The sequence below is a fragment of the Canis lupus genome, chromosome 23 (genome assembly GCF_011100685.1).
Source record: "Canis lupus familiaris isolate Mischka breed German Shepherd chromosome 23, alternate assembly UU_Cfam_GSD_1.0, whole genome shotgun sequence".
Taxonomy (NCBI): domain Eukaryota; kingdom Metazoa; phylum Chordata; class Mammalia; order Carnivora; family Canidae; genus Canis; species Canis lupus.
The window spans coordinates 29,139,427-29,162,875 of record NC_049244.1 but is presented as its reverse complement, the minus strand read 5'-3'; the positions used below and the strand labels follow the sequence as shown (position 1 = coordinate 29,162,875).

The 23,449-nt window shown below is 41.6% G+C and overlaps 1 protein-coding gene across 1 annotated transcript in view; it reads left to right on the top strand.

The window, feature by feature from the left end:
* CPNE4 (copine 4) overlaps window positions 1-23,449 on the top strand; it is a 329,018-nt gene that overhangs the window by 302,126 nt on the left and 3,443 nt on the right. The window contains 4 exon segments of the mRNA XM_038570851.1: window positions 8,574-8,628; window positions 11,864-11,915; window positions 13,046-13,179; window positions 18,937-19,173. Coding sequence (XP_038426779.1) covers window positions 8,574-8,628; window positions 11,864-11,915; window positions 13,046-13,179; window positions 18,937-19,173 — 478 coding nt within the window.

Sequence of the window (23,449 nt, the reverse complement as noted above, 5' to 3'; positions counted from 1 at the left end):
GGCACTATTTAACAGAAAAGAACTGCACAGGGAGGTTAAGTAATCTGTGCATTGTGGCTGTGCATTGTGGCTGTGCATCAGCCCATGGTAGGATTTGAACTCAGATCTAATTCATTCCACTGCTTAATCTCATAACCACAGTGTTTCACTGACTTCAAAGCTATTGGTAATACTAGCAGAGTGTGTGTCTGCCCATGTGCGTGTGTGTGTGCCCATGGAAGTATGTGTGTGTATGTGTGTGTGGGGGTGTGTATACAGAAAACATGATTTTGAGATCAGATAAGTATTACATTTATTTTTCCTTGATGGTAAATATTGACCTTTCCCACCAAGAGAATTGTGATTTACATAAATTACATTAAACTGAATTTACTTTGCCTTTTCAATATTTCTAGGTTGAGGTGAAGTTGTTCACCTGTCTGAGAAGGTTCTTTGAGGTAGAATGTAAATATAAATGTAAATATAAATATGGATAAATCTCAGTTGAGTCCTTAGTATGATTGTAAAACAAGGCTAGTTAGTGATAAGAAGCAACGAACTAACCCTTTAAATCAGGAAAATTAAGTGGCTCTGTCTTCCAGTTTCAGAGAAATTGTATGGGATAGCATGATTTCTGTTTTTTCTAGTCTCATGATTAATGGGAGTTATATTCAAAACCTGTTGCCCCAGGCACTATAAGGAATGAGACAATCTAGTGACCACAATGTGCAGAGAAACCAACAGGACAGGTGATGCACAAGGTCTCATCAGTATCCTTCTTGCTGGTGATTTTCTGGATTCGGCTCGGTCATTGCCAGTAACTCAACTGGGTATGAGGGCAACCAGGGACTGAATGAACAGGTCCAGTAAAGTCAAACAGCTTTAAACACTCAGGCCCTTGCTGACACTTGCCTTCTTGTATGTTTAGAACAGAGGGCAGGGGAACCCTTGGTGGCGCAGCAGTTTAGCGCCTGCCTTTGGCCCAGGGCGCGATCCTGGAGACCCGGGATCGAATCCCACGTGGGGCTCCCGGTACATGGAGCCTGCTTCTCCCTCTGCCTACGTCTCTGCCTCTCTCTCTGTGTGTGTGTGTGTGACTATCATAAATAAATAAAAATTTTTAAAAAATTTAGAACAGAGGGCAATAGCATTTTAAATTACCTTGTTGAAGTGATACTTCTTAGACTTAACCTTGAGATATTGACCCTGAAGACAACTTGAATTTCAGCTCTGCTTTCTTTTGGCCCAAATACAGGGAGTATTCCTAGAGAGGGTATATAGCATATAGAGAGTTCCACCAAGGAAAGAAAAAAACTGACAAATCGCATCTCCACTGCCAGAAACTCTCCAGACATCCACAAGACACCAAAACAGTCATTCTCTCCTTTCTAACACACACACACACACACACACACACACACACACACAAATGATTTAGTATACTGGTGAATGCATAAGAAGCAAGAAAGAAGGCAGTGGAGGGATATCCACTGGATTACTAATAACTTTTATATCTTGAAATGCTCATAAAAGAAATAAAGTAGGTAAATCACTTGATACAATACAATAAATTCATGCTTAATAATAAAGTTGACTCTTCAGGGGAGAAGGCAGTGTAATGCTGAATTCCAAAGAAAAGATTGGTGAATTGACCAGAAACTAAGATGCCAAAGCCCAGAGCCTTGGCTGTGGTTCTGCAGCAGATTTATGGGATGATCTCGAGTTGGCTGCTGAACTTCCTCCGTTTCCTGGTTACCTCACATGCAACATGCGGACACTACAATCCGGGTGACCCGTGCATCTTTTAGAGCTATTGTCTCCTTATAACAAAAGCCAGGCAAAGCCTAGAGAGCATTTTGTATTCATGCAGAAATACAGATTCGATATAAAAATGAGATCTGACACCTTGGGGGCTACATGAAGAGTTATTGTAAATGATTCTTTTAAAATTTTTTAATAGGATAATACCGAAGCGATCGGCCCAACTGTCCAGGAAAATCAGGCTTCTGCGGCTCAGTGGAGCTTTACGTATACGTATACATATATGTATAGGGAAGGCAGCTCAGCATTAAAAGGGGGAGACAGCCAAGGAAGCCCAGGCCTGAGAAGCCCAGGCCTCTCGTGAAAGCCTCCCAGGAAGAACGTGTAATGCAAGCTGCTCGCTTGAGAACTGACAAGGTTGGGCAGTTCCCCCCCTGCGTGGGTGGATAGACAATAGACAGGCAGAGTCAGGAAATTTCAAGTTGGGGCTTTGGAATTAATTTATTCTCACATCAAAGTCACTGAGGTTGATGTTCAAAAGAAACACTTGAATAAAAACTGACAGAAGGCGTCTTTCCCCCCCCTGCAGCGACAGCGTGGTGTTTAATCCCCGTGAGCCTTAGAATGGCTCCCAGCCTCTGACAGCCCAGGGTTTTTCTTTCTGCCTTGTACAGTCATTGCTGAGGGGTCAGCACGAGGTGATCAATGGAGTAGAACAGCTGGTGAGATGCACAAAGCCCCTCTCAGGGTGGCCTTGAAGGGGAAGCTTTTCCACAATACCTGGTTCTAAGCCTAGAAGACAGTCCCGCTCTGTCCCTGAGCCTCTGAAAAAGAGAACGCTGCCCATACTCTCCCCTTGGACTCCCCAAGCATGCACACAGGTACACACACACACATACACACACACACATGCACACACACAAGCTCATGTATTCCCTGTTGGTTGTAGCACTTGCCCAGCTCCCGTGAACGTTCTGGTCAAGCTGCTCAAGATCAAGGTGACATCCATTCCTTGGGCCCTGCAGACATGTGGGTCTCTGACCACCTGCCACATCCTCCAACCAAAGGCTGGTCTATCTGCTCTCAAGAGAGTATAGATACTGAATGCATTGTTTGGAAGCACAGACTGCCATTTCATGGATGTGGCCACCCCAGAATGACACCCAGGTGTCAGCGACCTGTGAAGGAGGCAGGAGTCTTCCTGCATGGTGTGCTAAGAGGCAGACTTAGGTCTGATGCCCAATCTGACAGGTATTGGGTTTAGAATCAGAAGATAGGTTTGTATCACAGTGCTACCTCCTCCACTCTACCAACACCAGTCAGTGGTTCTCAGCCTTGGATGCACCCTGGAAACATTTGGGAAGTCTTTTTTTTTTTTTTTAATTTTTTACTTTATTTTATTTTATTTATGATAAGCACACAGTGAGAGAGAGAGAGGCAGAGACACAGGTAGAGGGAGAAGCAGGCTCCATTCACCGGGAGCCCGATGTGGGATTCGATTCCGGGTCTCCAGGATCGCGCCCTGGGCCAAAGGCAGGCGCCAAACCGCTGCGCCACCCAGGGATCCCTCATTTGGGAAGTCTTAAAATATGCCAATGCCTGGGCTCCGTCCTAGAGCCTGATTTAATTAGTCTGGTGTACATCCTGAGGAATCAGGATTTTTTCATGGGCATTTTTCTAATGGCATCCCAAGGTGAGATCCAGAGTTAAATCAGTGAGATGAGTGAGATGGAATGGCTAAGGACCTATGTAGCCTCTGTTGGCTGCCAGGCACCTCACATGGTAAAGACAGAGATAAATTAATAAAGCATAATGTTCCCCCAGTTGGTTCACCATCTCAGGGAGAATGTAAATGTATGTAAATAAATCACAGCCCGGCAAGGTTAGGGTAGCCTTGCCCTGTGTAAGGATGGGGACTGCATCAAGAGAGAAGGATTAAACTTTATCCTTTGTGGGAGAAGAGGTAGTCAAGGTGGGGGCCTTCTGGGGATGGCAAATTCTGGGATGTTCAGAGTTTTGCTGAATCTGTCCTTTGTTGTCATTAGAACTTGGATGGACTTACCTTTATTATTCTTAATCTGTAGTCCAGACCAGCCTCCTACGAAGGGCAGAGTCAACAGGGGTAATAGAAAGAGCATCAGGTTAGGGTGCCTGGGTGGGTCAGTGGGTTAAGTGTCTGCCTTAGGCTCAGGTCATGATCCCAGAATCCTGGGATCAAGCCTCACATCGGGCTCCCTGCTCCATGGGGAGCCTGCTTCTCCCTCTCCCTCTACCTGCTGCTCCCCCTGCTTGTGTTTGTGCTCTCTCTTGCTTTCTCTCTCTCTCTCTCTCTCGTTGATTTATTTAATTAATTAATTATTAAAAATAATATGAAAGAACATGGGGTCCTAGTGACAGGAACACCCTGGTTTCAGCCCCCAGCCCTGCTACCTCTATTCTGAGGTTTCCATTCCATGGGCCTTGGTGTCCTTGATTTCAAATGGAAGATTTATCGAACTTGCCTTGCAGAGCAGTTGTAGGGATAGACATGACATGGCTAGCTAGCACATGCTCTGCCTGTTATGGTCAGTAAATGATAGAAGCTATAATCTTGGATACTCTTAATTAGTTTTAAAAATAAACTGAACAAAAAAAATAAAAATAAAAAAAATAAAAAAAATAAAAAATAAACTGAACACAAAAGGAAAAAGGGATTATAGTGTCGAATCTAAAGAACATTGTAGACCAATGACCTTTACTTTTTGGTTCTGAGCACATAGCCCTGAAAAGAATTTTATAAAAATGTGTAATCTCACACATTCTTACATTGAAATCCAGTGTTTTCTATCATGAGTTTAAACAATGACAAAGACTGAAAATCCTGGTGTATTGTAAATATGGACAATTAAAAATAAAACTCTCACATAATTCTTGTAAATGCATCCAGTAGGATCTAAATGCCATAGCTCTGTGATAATCACCATCATCCATTAAAAAACGCATGAACAAGCTCTTTAGCTGGAATTGAGAATTTTAATTATTTCTTCTTTTTCATGAAATTGTATTTCCACTCCCCTCCCCCAAAGAATTTCATCCTAATGTATCTTTAAGATTTGGGCTCAAAATTTTTATTGATTTCTATAATAAAAATATGAATATAAATTTTAAAATTTCTAATTTCTAAAATTCTGTGTTGAAAAGTTTCAAAATATTTTTAAAAATCTTCTGTTTGAGTATCACAACCAATGTTAGTGCATAATTGATCAAAATAACATAAATATATTGGAAATGTCAATATCTAGTTATTGTCTATGAAAAATAAAAAAAATTTTTAATGAAAAAAATAGTGGAGTTTTTCCCCCAAGTAGTTTACATATCTGTAAATAAATGCTAAAATGCTAATACTAGAATAGAATAGCATCAATTATAATCTAATTTTTTGTTTTTATAAATATAAATTCTAGGAAACTTGTTCTTGTAAATAAGTGCGTGGTAATGGAAAGAGTTTGACTAGCAGTATTATCATTTCTTTCAGTTCTAATTTATAGATCAAAAAAATCACATAATGGTTTATCACCAAAATGTATTTTTAATGATCTACCAGCTAATATCAACACTTCCTACAATTTTTCAAAGCAAAAACTGGCAACTACCTGACTTGCAAAAGGATTTGTTTCCTAATTCTCTTATTTTCTACTGCAGAGTTTTTATACTCTGGAACAATGCACCATTGTGGTTAAGATTCAGAATGGGTAAGGAGAAGGATAATTGTGAAAGGGAAGGTGTGAATTGAGAGCAGGTCTTTCTATTACAGGTGTTCCCAGAAGATCAATTTTAACAGAGAATATATATGAAAGTAGAGAAACTGAATACTGATTTCCTTTAAAAAAAAAAAAAAAACACCAGGTCTCCTATCCCCAGAAGAGCTTTGTATTTCCATGTACCCCAGTGTTAGGACCACTGTCTTAAAGAATAGTCTTAATTAAATGTCTAGGTGTTCTGAAATGCCATTTTGCTATGAGTCAGCCTCTGTTCCCTTATGGATGAGGTAATTTGTCTTTATTTTTATTACTCTCTTTCTTCATCTCAAAGTCTTCCTTAACAGGAGGGTAAAAATGGTATTTGAAAATGAATCTTCCATCTGGTGATCATTTGACCAAGGTCATTCTCTAACATGTATCCAGTAGTCCTGAACTAACAAGTTCAGGACGACATGCTCATTACCATTGAAGAACATGGGCTCTTTTATTGTATTTTATAGTATTTTATTCTAATAGTAAGAAATATTGCCTTTAGCAACGTAGTAATATTGAATTTTCCAAGTTGGCAAGTTCCCCCCATCATTTTCCCAGTAGTTGCTGAGTGGCCCTTTTACTCAGTGCTAGGTGGATTCAATCTCAAGTTCTTTGATGTGCTGGCATACCAATGCTTGCTTATGTGCTCAACCTGCCTTCTCTTGCCTTTTGCATAAGACTCCTATCTGCCTACTTTATTATTTTTTTTACCTACTTTATTTTTAATCAGGAATAATGAATGTTTAAATCCATTGTGCTTAGGCTTAAAATTTTTTCTTTGGTATGTTTGTTAGTTAGAGACTTTGTGGTGGCTAACTTCAGAGAATTGATGTCCTCCTGGGTCATTAATTATTCTTCTTGTAGGTGAGGCATTTTCCCTACCTCCTTGCTCTTGAAACTCAATTACATAACAGTGCATCATGCTCAGCAAACTTCAAATCCCCAAGGGTGGCTTAGAAGGTATAAAAAGAATATCATTAAGGCTGGAACATTGGTTTGGTGATTAGAAAGGGATGGAATATTAGATCTCACCCTTCCTAAACTCATCAAAGAAAAAAAAATAAAAGGTGTGGAGACTCAGGTTTCTGTTTTGACTTCTGAGACATCTCCGGGTTGGAAGAACCAGGACCCATTCGCCACCCTGAAAAGTTTTCTTCCAGACTTACCCCAAAAGTACCTCTGAACTCCCCCTCACAGATTCCTATCCATACCTGCTCCCCTTGTCTTGGTTAAGGAGAAATTATTGAGGCAATGTATTTCAGTATTTCCAAGGACCGGAAGTATTTTTTCTCAGAGCTGTGGCTAATCCTTTATAAGCTGTTGTGTTTTTCTATTTACCAGTATTAATACCTTTTCTACTATATGCCAGATGCAATGTACCACAAAGCTCGTATCTACACAACAGTGAGGAAAAGAGAGAGCTGGTGGTTTTCTGGCAAACTTGACTAATTTTAAAGAATGTTGGCTTCCTTGTATCTCCTAACCCTTACCCCAAATCTGCTCAGCTTGGCTGCATTTTGGTGAAGTTTTATCAAAGCCTTCATTGGCTACTAAAGACCTCTAAATCTGATGGTGATGAGTAAAAATCTGGTTTTTGTACTTTGACTTCTCTGTCAGCCTTGAGGGGGTCCCCTTTTGTTGACAGAGCCATTCAGGGACCGTGAGACCTAATCTGAATTTCCTTTTTTCTTTGGCTAACTCTGCAAAGAACAGAGAAATGTAGGGATTGTTCCAAGAATAAATCTCAGCTGTATTTTTAATGGGAGAGAAAATAAAAGGAAGATGGCATGAGAAGGATATGCCTCTGCCAAGAGCAAAATTCCAGAGCCCCATTGAAACAAAATTTGCCTAAGGAGAGTCTTATTTATAGTTTGGCCAAGGGACCCCATTACTGCAAGTTCCAGAAGGAAGTCACATTTAATGCTATATACAATCATTAAACCATAATGGGACAGCATAAAAGACATGGCCTTTAGAATCACACAATCCTCCCTGGTAAACACCTTAGGCCATTTTCTTAGACTTCTCAAGATTCAGTTTATTCACCTATAAGCAGGAATAATAAGTAAGTGGAACTTCAAGAATTGCATGAGAATCAAATAAAAATGTACATTGCCTACCATCATACCCAGCACATTATATGTGCAATTAAGGTTAATTCTTCTCTCCATCATCTCACCTATAGTATAGTAAGGAATTAATATAACATACATGAATGAGTAAATTAAGAGAATTTCAATATGCATAAGATAAACCAAGCCATGATTCAAATCATGAGTTATCCAGTCATTAAATATTTATTGTGCACACACTCTATGGCAAGTATTATGCTGAAGAGAGGGGCAAGGGACAGTTTGAGACAGAAAGGCAGTGGAGATGTAAAGATATTAATGCCAAAAGAAACAGCATCCTTTTGCATTCAGGAGACAAAAAAAAAATGTAAACAATGTATCATTGTTTGTATGAGTTAAAGTAATGGACACAATGAGTCCTGTAGAAGGAACCAAGCTCTGACAGTTAGCTAGCCTTACAAGCTTCCCACTGATTTTTTAATATCTCTTTGGATTTAGACTTGTCTGGATTTGAACCCTGGCTCTAACTAGCAGCCTGATCTTGTATAAATCACTTTACCTCCCAAGGCATTTCCCCACCCTGGGAAATGGGAATAATGATATCTCTCTACAAAGATTTTAAAGGATAATATATATCAAAACCCTAACAGTCAACCACTGGAGTTATGTAACTCATGATCACTTTTCAAGAAAATTGGCATAGGAGAGTTGAGGCAATCCTGGGCCATTTTATTCCATAGTAACAAATCTAGCAAAAAGTTATGGGAAGACATTGCAGACTAATGACTGTAATGAACTTTGGGGATTCCTTCTTGATTTTAATTACCCGTGCTACTGCTGCTATCCCTTTTTACTATAGATAATCAAGAAGCATGAGTCAGCATTTGACATAGTAACGTCCTAGTGAGGTAATGAAGGTTCATGTTTTTCTTCCTCATTAGATGAACAAATGAAGCAACTTCTTTTTTTTTTTTTTTTTTTTTTACAGTGACAAGATGTTCCCAGCCTTTGGGTTTGGTGCCAGGATACCCCCAGAGTACACGGTGAGTGAGCAGATCCTTTGCTGTAGCCAAAGAATAACTTGCACTTTTCTCACAGGAGTTCACTTTTGGCCCTTGATAAAACTATGTAAGTAGAGCCCCAAAACTCAGAAATGGTCTTCAGAACTAGTGAGATTAGCTCACTGGAGCCTATATTTTGATAAAACTCAATCTCCTGGTATTCTGGATAGGTCTTCTCAGAGGTCCAAATGAAGGGTCATGTTGAGCTTCTTAACAGATATGGTCAAAGACTGAGAAAACACTCAGGTAGTTGCTCTCCACTGGCTCAGAACCTATCTATTCAGATATCCCCCAGATAAAAGTCCTACCAACAATGCCAACTGTGAAAGTCTGTGACAATAATGTCTACAGATGCCCCTCATTCCAAGTCTCTGAGCAACAGGCCTGTGTGAGGGAGAGACACAGAGAAGTCCTGAAAGTTCCAATGATAACCACTGTGGCTTCAAGTATTGGGAAGCTGAAAGGTTTCTGTGAAAACACTGGAGTCCTATTTGATAGTCATTTCTCACAAACAAGGAAGGCAAAGATTGTGAAGAGAGATTTGCACTGCAGTGGAGCTGAGGCATTGTGCTGTGGTATACCAGATGCTCCTGTGGGACACTCTCCCCAGAGAACTCTGCTCCCACAAGTAGAAGGGCCTTGGAGAGACAGAAAAGTCCCTGCCCCAGCTTTACCAATTCCTCTGAGGTACAAGCTAAGTGGAAGCAATACTGCTCAGTCATCAGTTTCCCTTTTACTGATTGAGTCACAGGGCAGGAGAAAAATGCTGACATTTTCTCCCACACCAGAGCTGCCAGACCAAGCACTTTTCCCTTTTGTGTACTTTTTTGAAAGAAAAGAATCCATACCCCTGTTACTGCTGGAAGAGCAGTGGATGGAGTGGTGTGTCTCTCTGACCTGTCCTCTTTCTTGTTTGCCTTATATCCCACACTATCTTCCCTGCTAGCCATGGCTACAAAATTATAGAAGTATTTGTTGGAAATTGAGCACATGGGGAGGAAGAACATGGGACAGGAGTTACTGGCTGGTGACCTGTAGACATTATTCAGGCCACAAATGTATTATATTGGACACAATTTTTTAAAGAATTAAACAATTTCATATACAATGTCAGATTTCTCACCTCTCTGGAAAAACTAAAAGACCTGGCAACACTAAGATTAAAAGATGACAAATGCAAGAATTAAAACTGAGGATGCTGGCCCCTTCAGTGGGGTATCAATTCCAGAATGTGGGCAAATGGGTACCAACCTTCTTCCCAGAGTTCCTGAGCTTTGAAAATGAGATGTGCCTCAATAACCACCAATCCATGGGTTTCTTTGGTGGCTCAGTTGGTTAAGCGTCCAACTCTTGATTTCAGCTCAGTTCATGACCTCAGGGTCATGAGATAGAGCCCTGTGTCAGGCTCCACACTCAGTAGGGAATCTGCTTGAGATTCTCTCTGTGTCTCTCTCCCTTGCCCTCTCCCCCCCTCCCTCTCTCTATTTCAAATAAATAAATATATTTTTAAAAAGCAAAAACAAAAAAACAATCACCTGTCCAATTATCCAGAGATGCTTGAGCATCTTTCACCACATCCCCACCAGGTAGTCTTCTGGTCTCAGCTTGGCCAGCAGGACTAAGGCCAAAGGTATGCAGTACACTTATTTCAGGCCTTTTCTCATCTGTGACACCTGCCTGGCCCCCCTTTTGGAGTAACTCATCCTTTTTGCTGTTTCCTGAAGTCCTCATGCTCATTTGATCCCTTGGCTCCACACTGCCTGTCAGCTAACTTATTCTTCCTGCTGTCTTAAAGAGCATCCCTCTCACTTCCTCATCGCTGCTCTCAAAAAGTCATGCAAATGCCCCTTTTCCATGCCTAATTTCCCCTCTGCCCTGACAGGCACCAATGGTCTCAGTCTGTCAGATACATCCAGCAAGTTTATCACAATTGACTTCTTTAGGATAAAATCTGAGTTTGCCTTGAAACTGAGCCACAAGCACTAATGTCTTAGCTTGCACTCTCTGGGGGATAGACTTTGAAAGAAAGATTTGGTTGCAAGTTGTTTATTTGAGAGGTGGAAGAAACCTCAACAGAGGGTGGAAGAATGGAGGGGGGAGGTCAACATAGGGTGTGCTAAGAAGCCAGTTACCACTGTGGGCAGCTAGAGCTTAATTCTTCTGGGGGCCCCAGGGAGACAATGTAGGGCATGCACAGACCCTAAGGGGTAAGAGAGCTGGGGTATTGATACACCATGTCCTGTCATCCCTTGAGTGATTAAGGGCTGCTCCCCAAAAACATTAGTTTCTCAACATTTTCAGCTAGGCAGCCAAAGCAGGCTCCGGAGGCCTGAGAAGGTAAGATGGTTGGAAGTCAGCTGACTTGCCTGGATGTGCTCAGGACAAGGAAATGTGGGATAGGGCACCAACACTAAGAAAAGAGGCATCTTTTAACACCTATAGATAGATGACCTATCTTCTAGCCCCCAAAAGAGTCAGGGCATGGAAATCACCTTTGAAATGGAAATCTCTGTATAATTTCAAAAGATCCAATAAAAATGTCCAGATGCCAGAACATCCCTCCTGTTTATCAGGTTTTAGAAACAAAAAAGGAAACAATACCTTTTTCGGACTTATGCATAGGTCCTGCCAGGTAAGGGAATTTGTGTTGGAAAAGTAAAAGTATTGCTTTATTACTTTTCCAAGAGTAGAGTCTATTTTAACTGTGTATATGTGAAAATCCTCCTGCCCTATATTTCTGCATATCATGTTAGAATGATTCTTAAATGTCAACAGCTTAGCTGGAGACTTCATAACCATCACCATGTTGGGCAGACAGCTTGCGTTATTGAGCTATCATTGTTTTTATCACTGGGTCCAAATAGAGCTCAGCCAAATCTAAGCCTCTAGGCTGTGGCCAGTTCAATCTGGAAGCTATTTGGAGTTACATTTTTCAGAAATCTTTTCTTCGATTTCTTTTTTATTTGCCTTATTCTCCTCTCCTGCCAGCATTTATCTGATTCTGGAAAGTCTTCCTGTCACCTCAACACCACAGGGAGCTTAGAATTCACCCTCCATCTCAGATTGATTGTGTAAAGGCTTAAAATGGTTCCTGCTGCTTAACACATAATGAATGTAATGGGCATTTGTTTGCAAACTCTAAACCCCAGTGCCTCCTTACTGGATTAAAGTTGTAATTCTCCTTTCTTCCTTTTTTAAAATTTTAATTGGTGTCTAGGTCTCTCACGACTTTGCAATCAACTTTAATGAAGACAACCCAGAATGTGCAGGTAAATCACACATAAAAGAAAGCTGAGGTCTCACAGCCCTTCTGTGTTTACCTTTCCTATTTTAGTCTCTCTGCTCCGATGCAGTGTGTCAGTTATCCACAGTCATCTGTCCACAGCAGAGAAGTAGGCTCCCTCGTTCCAAATAAACTGTGCTACTCCAAAGACAATGAAAAGCCAATAACAGAGAAAAAAAAATAGTTATAAAAGACAGAATGCAGAAGAGATCTTGAGCTTACACCAAGAGTATTGATGCCAATTCTGGATTTCTCTGGCCAAAAAAAAAACAAAACAAAAACAGGGGGGAGAAATTTACCCCATGGGCAGTGATTAGCTACCCTTCTTTCTGCTTTCCAAGTTTTCATTAGGTATTTTTTTTTCAAAACTTCCTCTCCGTGAAAGAATAAGGAGAAGGGGAAACATGGAAATCATTTGATACTATCAACGTGCTGACAAAGGATATGACCTCAGTGACTTCAAACAAGTACCTTTATGGTTTTGTGCCAGAAAGAGCCTTCTCAAAGGCTTTGGTCAGTGTTGCATTATTTCCAGCCAAAAATTCCTCAGCATATTACATTAAATAATGATGATGAAACCATGTACACATGACTCCTAGGGGTGGCCCAGGATGGTGTATACTAGAGGAGAGTCAGTCGGTGGTATGAAAACTAGAGAAACAGTAAAGCTGACTTGCCTAGTGGCTAATAGTTCAGCCCCTAGATAGAGCCAGACAAGACCTGGTCTTAAATCCTAAGACTACAACTCACTTGCTGTGTGACCTAAGGCAGATCATTTAACCTCCCTGAGCTTCAGTTTTCTCACATATAAAAGAGGTATAACATCTATTTCATTGTGCTATGAGGATCTAATGAAATCGTATGTGTGAAGTAGAACATTAGGGAAAAGTTTGTGGAAATGGTTGCTTGACTTGAGCTTTGAAAGAGAATGACTTCGGCAGGAGGATAGGCAACACCACCATGGATGTGGTGTTTTCTTTTTTACCTCATGGATATAAATGTGATGTTGATAAGGATGACTAGGGGCAATTAAACGCTTTATTTCTCTGTGTGTTTGATTACACATGTATTTGAGAGGACTACTTGAACTTCTGATCTTTGCCAATTTCACCTTAGGAATTCAAGGAGTTGTGGAAGCCTATCAGAGCTGCCTTCCTAAACTCCAGCTTTACGGTCCTACCAACATCGCCCCCATCATTCAGAAGGTTGCCAAGTCAGCATCAGAGGAGACTAACACCAAGGAGGCATCGGTAAGGAGAGGGCTGGTCCTCCTGCTAATGGGCATTTACCTGGATATTGGCCATCGCATCCATCCCACTCTGGCAACAAATCCAAACATTCTCTACCTGTGTGAGTTTGGACAAATGCCTTAACCTTCCCCTATCCTCAATCTCCTTTTCTGAAAAATAGAGATAATCATACCCATCTCTGCTGGGTTATTGTGAGGCTTAGAGGTGACACATCTCAAATGTCTGCAACATTACCTGAACTGAACACAGGAGACACTCAACAGTGGAAGCTACTATAGTCACCAGAGTACGGGTCATTAGCCACCTCATGATCCTGGGGGTGGGGTGGGGGTGGGGGACATCCAAAAATCTTCTTCCCCATATACCCATACTACCCATACTACAGATCAAAGAAAAGCTAAACAGAAGTAAAACAATGGATAAATCTGACCCTGGTAGTCAAATGCAACAGCACAAAATATCATGGCAAATATTTGTTTCACATTCTATTCATGGCTTTCTTAAGAAAATTGCAAATCAAGGTAACAAGGCCAAACAGAATTTGGTTTCTTCTCCTAAAATTTTAGAGTTCAGTATATTACCATAATAACTTTTCTTTTTTTTTTTTTCATAATAACTTTTCTATATATCATTTTTGATGATACCAATATACTTCTTTTCTAGCTTTCTTAATTTTTTTTTCAGATTTAGTAGAATGTTGCTGATGTCTGAAATTTTCTCTAATTTTATCCTGGGTTCCAAGATACTGCATTTGCATGAAGAAGATATCATATACTGCTGACATGAACTCATCCAAGCTATTTGCACTGTACCCAGGTTCTCAGCCTTCCTCATATTAGAATAGCTGGATGACCATGCTCATATCTGATGTTAACCTCTTGTGTACTGGAACACATCTCCTCTCAATTATCCAAGGACATTGACCCAGCAGTTATGTTCCTCCTCTCTCCTTATCATCTATTTCCCCTTTCTACTGAAGGCTCATTCCCATTAGCAAATAAAACAGACTCATTCCCATTAGCAAATAAAACAGACTATATCTATTTGAGTTAAAATCTCTCCCTTGACACTACTTTACCCTTTAGCTACCGTCCCTTACTTTACTCTCCTTCAAAGCAAAAGGGAATCTATCTCACTGTCTCCATCCACCCATGCCAGTCAGATTTTCCTCCTCAACATTCATCTGAAAATTATACTTCTAACAGTCAATGGCACCTCCATCTTGCCAAACATACAGAGGCCATGGAGCAAATTTGAATTCTCACTGATGCAAGATTTAAGTATAAGGGTTGGACAGGATCAGTATTTCATTTTATTCTTTTTTTTATAAATTTATTTTTATTGGTGTTCAATTTGCCAACATATAGAATAACACCCAGTGCTCATCCCATCAGGTGTCCCCCTCAGTGCCCGTCACCCAGTCACCCCCACCCCCCGCCCACCTCCCCTTCCACCACCCCTAGTTCATTTCCCAGAGTTAGGAGTCTCTCATGTTCTGTCTCCCTTTCTGATATTTTCCACTCATTTTTTCTCCTTTCCCCATTATTCCCTTTCAGTATTTTTTATATTCCCCAAATGAATGAGACCATATAATGTTTGTCCTTCTCCAATTGACTTATTTCACTCAGCATAATACCCTCCAGGTTCCATCCACGTCGAAGCAAATGGTGGGTATTTGTTATTTCTAATGGCTGAGTAATATCATTTTATTCTTTTTTCTTTTTTTTTTTTTTTACTTTTTTTCATCACTGGAACTTCAAATTCAAACTCTTCAAATGATAATTGTTCAGAAACCCAACATTTAAAATAGATTTTAAGAAAATAGATTATTCTTGCTAAATCTGGACTAAGGGATGAAATTCAAATTTGTCTGTTCTCCTTTACCTCCTTATCCCCAAGAACATCTAAGGTATCCCCAGGGCTCCCCAGAGCCCAGTTTGAAAACGTAATGATCCCAGCTCCTCTGGAATACTGAGATCTACAAGAATAAAAAGAGAACATGACTGACATTGGTCAGGATTTGGGCCTGATATAAGCCAGCATGAGTTTTTGACCATGACTCACTCTCCCAAGGTCAGGTGGGTCTGCTCTGAAAGCACAGATAATGAATCAGTGGAGGAAGCATCTAATCCATATAGCCCCAAATAATTTATCCTATAGGCCAAAAACACTGATGTTTTTTCCCAGAGATTTTCCCTGTTCTTTGAAGAGTGCATGGTCTAGGGGCCCTTGTTATCACTGATTGCTAAGGGTTCTAACCTTGAACCTCTTTGGCAAGTTGTGCAGGGAGTCCATGGCTGTCAGACTTTCTTCTCAATTTTATGGAACTCTTACACAAATTGAAAAAAAAAAATCCCCTCCTTACAAAGTTCGTTCAAGTTCATTCAGAGACTATGATATTTCATCTGTGAACATTTTCTAGCCTGACTTTGGAAGAAACTACTGCTTGCTTTATTGGAAATTTCCATCAGGATTTTGATCCAGCAGTCTTCAGCCTATTACCTTTAGCTAGATTGAACCTTGAAGGATCAGATTCTCGAATCCTGACAATCTTTTCAGATCAGAGGTTCTGGACCTTTTTTGTTCCCTGAACACCATTAACAGCTGGAGAAGCCCAAGGACCCTTCCTCAGAAATGCTTTTGAGTACACAAAATAAACTATATATTAAAATAAACCAAATATATTGAAATGCATTCAGCAAAATTTTTTAAGTGTGGCTAAGAAGCATGATAAATATAGTAATAAAATGCTTCTTTTATTAACATTAAATTATGAGAACCAATAACTAGTCTAATAATTCTGTAAATTCTAAGTAGTGTTGATATAAATGATATAGTAAGATATTTGCAGTTGCTGTAATATGACAGGAAAATATTCTGTGATTTCTTTTGGTGACTAAGTCATGAGTACAGTTAAAATTAATTCTATTTGTTGGTTATAATTGAAAAAATTATAAATTTCGGTTGGTGAAACTAAAATGTAATTTATCCGAAGTTCACAAACTGTCTGAAGTCTTTCAGCAGTCCACAGGCCCAGGTTAAGAATCCCTGCTCTAAGGTCCCAAGGCTTGCTCAGATGCATGTTCTAACATGCATCTCTTGATCTCAGGGTTGTAAATTCGGGATTGTATAATTCTACCCCATGTTGGGTGTAGAGATTACTTAAAAATAAAATCTTTAAAAAATAAAATAAAATCCCTGCTCTATATAAAAAGTCAACAAACTGCATTCTGCAGTGTATTTCAATGACTTACAAGCGAAGAATGGCTTTTACATTTTTAAATGGTTGAAAAAAATCAAAAGAAGAATAACTTCATGGCACAGGGAAATTATATGACATTCAAACTTTGGTATCCATCAATAAAGTTTTATCAGAACATCACCATGCCTGTTCATATTAAATATTGAATATGGCTATATGGCTATTCTCACACTCTACTAGCAGGGTTAGGTTGTTGGACAGAGATCACTGTGGCCTGCAAAGGCTAAGATACTAATTATTGTCCTTTTACAGAAAATATTTTCCAAACCCTGTCTCTAGACCATTTCAACTCTAAAACTTCTTGATGTGGTAAGGTGGCTATCAGATGTTTTTGTTCCTGGAGGCATTGAGCAGGTAGGGGGGTCCAACCTCTGGTCCACAAAGATCAGATCAAATGGGAGTTGGGGGATGTGGAGAAAGAAGGAGGAGGACACAAAAGTGTGACTCACACAAAGGCCCATCTGCTTTTGAGTCAGAAACAGTCTCCCTAAAAAAAAAAAAAAAAAAAAAAAAAAAAAAAAAAAAAGAAACAGTCTCCCTCCAAGTGTGGCATCCACCTGGCCTTCCAGGGCACAACTTAGGGAGTTGATTTATGATTTGGTGTATTCTCTACTCCTTCCCTCTGTCCCAACCATCAAGTTGCCTCCTACTGCCCCTAGCTGCACCATCAGGTCATCCTACTAAAACCTTCCTCCAAACTCCCAGGCCACCTTTTTTCTGACTATGTAAGACTCAAAGAGCATGGGTATGGATACAAATGTACAACTCAAATGCATTTGAAAATTGGTTGGTCACCTAGAACTAGGGGTGGGTAGTTAATTAATGGACATGGAACAGAATTAGTCTTTATATTAAATACATGGAAAACATTTAGAACATGTGACCATCTTCATCATAGTGTGAATTGCTGTTCAGTGCCTCCAGTTGCACTTTTGACATGTTATTTTGTTTAAAATATTTTTTCAGATTTACAGAGAGAAGCGGGAACCTTTAACAATCTATGCACAACCTTTTAAGTATGATTCTCAGAACCAGGTGTTTTCATAATGTGGCTATTCTATCCAGCCTCTCTTCTTTGAAGAATGGCAACTTGGAATGACTTACTAATCCTACGTTTACTCCCTGCAGATGTTGGGCATCTTGCAAAAATTACATTAGATTGACATGAGTTAGCATCCCAGTGCCCTGCTTCCCCCCCATCTCACAGCAGATGCTATTATGACGCCACTCACAACTAACAATAGTGATGACTTCTGATGGCCTGCCTTTTCCAGACCCCATAGCAAGTCCTAAGCCCTCCCTGTGCTGATGAATACAGAATATATTATCCAGTCTTGTTCTCAGATGTGCCACCTGCCAACCTACCCAGGTGGAAGGAGGCCAGCCAGGCTGCATGCAGGGAGCTGGGACTTGGAGCAAGAAGCCACAGGAGCTCAGCACCCACAAGCACACTCAAACTAGACCATGGTGCATGGCCTTCAGGGGAAGAGGCAGCAACCCACACCTTCTGCTAGCAATGCTTTAGACTAGTGCTGTCCACCAGAAATGTTACGGAGTTGTATATGCAATTTTAAATTCTCTAATAGCCCCATTTTTAAAAGTTAAAAGAATCAAGGGAATTAATTTTAATCATATGTTTTTATCTAACCCAATACAACCACAATATCCTCATTTTAATATGTGTTCCATATAAAAAGTTATTAATAAAATATTTTACATTCTTTCTTTTGTACTCAGTCTTCAAAACCCATGTGTATTTTATACTGACATCAACTTAAGCTGGATACTAAATTATCACTGCAAATACTTGATCTAGATTGTAGATCTAGAATACTTGTAGATCTAGAATCACTGCAAATACTTGATAGGATTAATAGTTGAGAAACTAGATTCACATACCTGAGTTGTTCCAAACGTACTTAAAAGGTTTCCAATAACCAAATCAAGTCTTCATTTTGAAGGTTGAATTTGAATTCATTAAAATGAAATAAAACTAAAATCTTATTACTCTAGCCACTTTTCAAGGGCTCAGTAGTCATGTGGAGCTAGTGGCTATTGTATTGGGCAGTACAGCTACAGGCTCTGAAAGATCCCCCAGCTGAAGAGGGTGGGTTAAACAGTCTAGTTCCACTCCTCAGGAGGTGAAGGGGTGTAGACCCAGAGGAGGTAAGGAGTTCTCCCAGGAGCTCAGAGAGTGGAGGCTTCGAGGCCGGCCCCTCCTGCCTCCCCTCCGCTGCTCTGTCCACCACACTGTACTGTGTAACTGCCATTAAGGTGATTCTTAGAATTAACCCACAATTATTATCCCTGCATCGAAGCTCCATTCATTGTCACCTCCAGTCTTTAGGGCCGTCAACACAGGACTCATTAAAAGTCTGTCAGCACTGTCACCGTGGTCAGTATGCACAGAAGCCAGCCCCGGTGCATAACTGGTACTGTCCTTGTCTCCCCCACCCCTCGGTCCCCGTGCTCACCTGGTCTCCGGTCAATGGCAGCAATACTTCATCCTGCTGATCCTCACCGACGGTGTCATCACGGACATGGCTGACACCAGGGAGGCCATTGTCCACGCCTCCCACCTCCCCATGTCGGTCATCATCGTCGGGGTGGGCAACGCTGACTTCAGTGACATGCAGATGCTGGACGGTGACGATGGCATTCTGAGGTCACCGAAGGGAGAGCCTGTTCTTCGAGACATCGTCCAGTTCGTGCCCTTCAGGAACTTCAAACACGTACGCATATCTCTGGGGCTTCCCGTGGGAGAGCAGAGCCCAAGCGAGCACCTCCCACACTTCCCACCAATGTCTGGGGGGAAGCAATGCCAGCCATCCGTGCCCAGGCCGGGCCATCTCACACTCAGGATATGTAGAGAGCTTCACTCTTTGGAACAAGATGCATAATTCCAGCAATGGCTGAGGAGTCATGCTAACTGTGGCAGCCAGCATTTCACTGGCACTGCCCTCATCCGTATAATTTAGGCTTTCTGGTGTATGCAGGGCTGCCATGTACAGTTAGGCAGGTTGCTCCCTGCTTAAGGGTGCCCGGCTGAAGTGACAAAGAGAAGCTGAAATTCAGCCCAGGTTCTCCTTGTCAAGCCATGTGCCCCAGGAGAAGCCTGTGTTTGCCTTGGAAAAGTCTATTTTTGAAATGATAGAAACCTAAATCCTCTACAAGTATACACTAAGCAGCATCAAAGATTTCTTTACCTTATTAATGAGGGAACCAGAAAGATGGCAAAGCTGCTTCAAAGGAGGATAATAAAATAGTTGCTGATGGTCAGTGGGAGGGAATACTAGACCAGGTTTCCTAAGGCAGATTTGAAACTGGTTAATGACCCAAAGGGTAAAAAACCTTCTTCATCATCATCTTTAGATTACCTTCTCTACAGGGCAGAAATCTTACTAGTTTTCTGCAAGTTAACATTTAGCTTTACACTCTTGGATTTCCACCAGTAACAAAGAGTAGGTCAAGCAGTGTGACAGTCCCAAGATGACCCTAAAGTAGGCCCATCAGACAATGCTCTAGCGTGACATCGAGAAATTGCTCCGTACCAATTTTTCAGCATTTCCAAATTTGGGGTAATTACCAACTGCAGAGAAGAAGAGGCACCTTTAAAATATAACCAAACCCTGTACCTGGAAGGGCTGCAGTTGCCCCAAGTGACGCTTTCTTCTCTGATTCACACACAAAGTCTCCTTCTGTGCTGGTCATGGCCCTGAGGAACCCTTCAGAGCCTCCCCCAGCAGTATCTGTGACTCACGTAGGTTGTCACAGACAGTTGTCTGTGTTCTTTTGTTCTGTGACCCTTGTGGAAGCCACTCCAGGGCAGAGCATCCCTGCCCCCTGCTATCCATTGAGGCCTTGCCCTCTGCTGTGTGTATGGTGCCAGTGATACTGCTCCCAGGGCTTGGAGCTACCCCAGCAGGAGGGAATCTCGAAAATCCTCAGTGCCCTGCAAATACCCTGCAGTCCCCTTGGGAATGACAGGAGTCCCCTCCTTTTCATGCTACAGAGACCCCTCTGTCACCTGGACCGTTAATGCAGTGAAATCTGTGTCCCTACACCTGCAGGATCCCTTCTACAAGTGTCTTTAGCTTCCTGTCCAGCTCCTCCACGTTCAGGCCTGAAGTCAGTTATTAGAGGCAGGGTGAGGAAGGAATAGGCACTGTGCCATCCACTTTGAGCTTTCCCTCCTGACATTTTCTGGAAAAGCCTTTCTCCTCAAGCCAAAAGCCCTCATTCAGATGCATTGCTTTCACTCTCCTAGCCATTTTACCAGGTATGTCCAGAAACATCTGAATCCCAATTTGGGCTCACACTGGGACCCCAGCTACACTGGGTAAGGCAAGTATAGGAGTGAAAGGATGGATGGATCATTATTTATTATCGACACGTCCCAGTGCCAGTGTCAGAGCCTTTGGCATATACTTCTCATAAACTGCTGTTTGCCACCTTTTGGGGACAGGCTTTAAAGCAAACATTCAGATAAATAGTGAGCCCAGCAGCCTCCAGTGAACCCTACATCTCTTGGCCTGCTGGGACCACTTAGTGAGATCCTTGAACACGCCAGGGCTCCCCACACAATAAGGTATTGCTCATAACTGTACTGCCACACAGTTGCAATTCTCTTTTTAAGGAGGACTGTGTGTAATTAGAATCATTAGAGAAGCCTAAAATCAATCCCTGGCTATAGTGTTGAGCGGAAAGGGAGTTCCAAGCCCCCAACAAGCACATGGGCAATAGCGTGGGTGAGGGCTAGCTGTGCTACCACAGCCCCCCTTCAGTTTGCCTGAGGAGGGTATTTCCAAATGAAACCACTTACTAAATAAAAAAGGCTCACCAAGCCCTCAGGTGTTCTGCATGTAGACAGCAAGAAGTGGTATCTACTGCCTGGACGAATGTGCTAGAACAGGCTCAATTTGCTGCACTGTGATCATCAATGAAGCTACTTACTTGCATACTGCCCAAGGTGGGGAGAGGGGGTGGCTTTTCCAGATTTTCATTTCCTGCCCCATTTTGTCAGCCAGACTGAAAAAGTCACATTACTGCCCACCACCCATAACTTTGTGCGAGTGAAGAGGGGTCAAAGAGCTCATCCCCTAGGAGAGTCACGCACTTCCCCAAACCACCCTCTTCCTGTCCCTGCATACATACACACCTGCAAACACACACACATCTGTGTGCTACAGCAGTGCCACAGAGCCATGCAAGTTCCTGCCTCTCTCCCAGCCGCATCCTGTTCACCTGCTGTGGGTACGGCACATGCTAGACTGGGACCACAGTGAAATGATAAAACCACGGGTCCAGGCCTCAAGGAATTTACTGGAGTATCACACGTTTGGAACATAGGTGGCAGCAGGAAACTGCCATGCTAAGCAACCTGCGGGTGGTTGAAAGGGGTTCAAATGTTACACTGTAGGACTTCATAGCAGAGAGGAACAGCCCTGAGGAAAGCCTCATAGCTTGAGCTGGTAAGAGGAAGGACAAATCCATAGTGGGCAGGGAATTGAAGGGGCCTCAGAAACAAGGAAGCGCGCTAACCAGGTCAAAGGAGTGGGGTACTGCTCATACGTGTCTGCTGCATGGTCTCCAGCTGCTTTGTGGGTTACAAAGACAACACCAGAAGCAAATCATGCCCCTTATCTTCATGGATTTCAGATTAGAGCTTGAAAACCATATCATTATCCGAACGTATCTACTCTGAATTCATACACAGTAAACGAAATGGAAGGTAAGCTGACATCATTTCATACGAGCGAGTAACCCATGAATTGCCTCCCTTTACATGATAACTCAGATCTTGGAAGGGGGCAGGGCACAGACTCTGAGCTGTGTGGCTCCAGGCAAGTTAATTAACCTCACTGTGCCACAGACTTTCGTCTGTAAAATGAGGCAGATGACACACACATTTGGAAGAATAAAGGTGGTCTTATAGAAAGTTTAGCACAGCACCTGGTCCTTGTAGGGGGTTAATAAATACAGCTGCCTTCACATTTTTGGCCCTTTCCCAACCAGATAATGCCCCCAAAGCTCTAATTGCTCACCAGAGCCACCAACCCAGATAATGCAAAGGAATTGGGAGAGTCATTTAGAAGGACTGTATGTATGTGCCATCTACATACAGCAACAAATAGCTACATGTGGCTATTTAAATTAAATAAAATTTAAAGTTCAGTTTTTCAGTCACTCCAGCCACCTTTCAAGGGCTGGATAATCACACGTGTCTCGTGACTACCACATTGGACATGGCAGATGTAGGAGATTTCCATTATTATACCAAGTTCTATTTGACAGCACTGTTCAGGGTTATCTTTGGCTTCACCTAAGAATCCAATCCATCTTACAGTGGATTGCACAAGTGGTTCTTTACCAGGGACAACTTTGGCAATGTCTGGAGACATTTATGATGGTGGCAGCTTTGGATGCTATTTGCGTGTAGTGGGTAGAGGCCAGGAGTGCTGGTAATCATCCTACAATGCACAGGACAGTTCCCCACCCAAAGAATTATCAGGCCCAAAATGGAAATAGAGCCAAAAGTGAGAAACCCTAGGTTGTATAAATACAAATATGTTGTTCTTATGCAACTAGAAGTTAGGGACTGGCAGCTGCCCACATCTTTTTTTCAGAGATTTGATGGTATCAGCACTTGGTGATTTTCTTTGCTATTCACTCAAGATGATAAAACAATTTCCATAGCTCCAAGAATTACATTCTAGTTCAAGGAAGAAATGAAGAGGAAAGGGAGACATGTCTGTCCCCTCTAACCATGAAAGAAAAGCTTTCCAAGAAACAATCCTTATGTTTCAAAGATGAAATTGGGTCATATTGGGGTGCCTGGCTGGCCCAGTTGGCAGAGAATGTGACTCTTGATCTCAGGGTCAGGAGTTCAAGCCCCATGTTGGGCATGGGACTTATTTAAAATTAAAAATTTAAAAAGAAACAAAGAAATTGGGTCATATGGCCATCCCTAGATGCATGAGAGGCTGGGAAATTAAGTATTTGACTTTC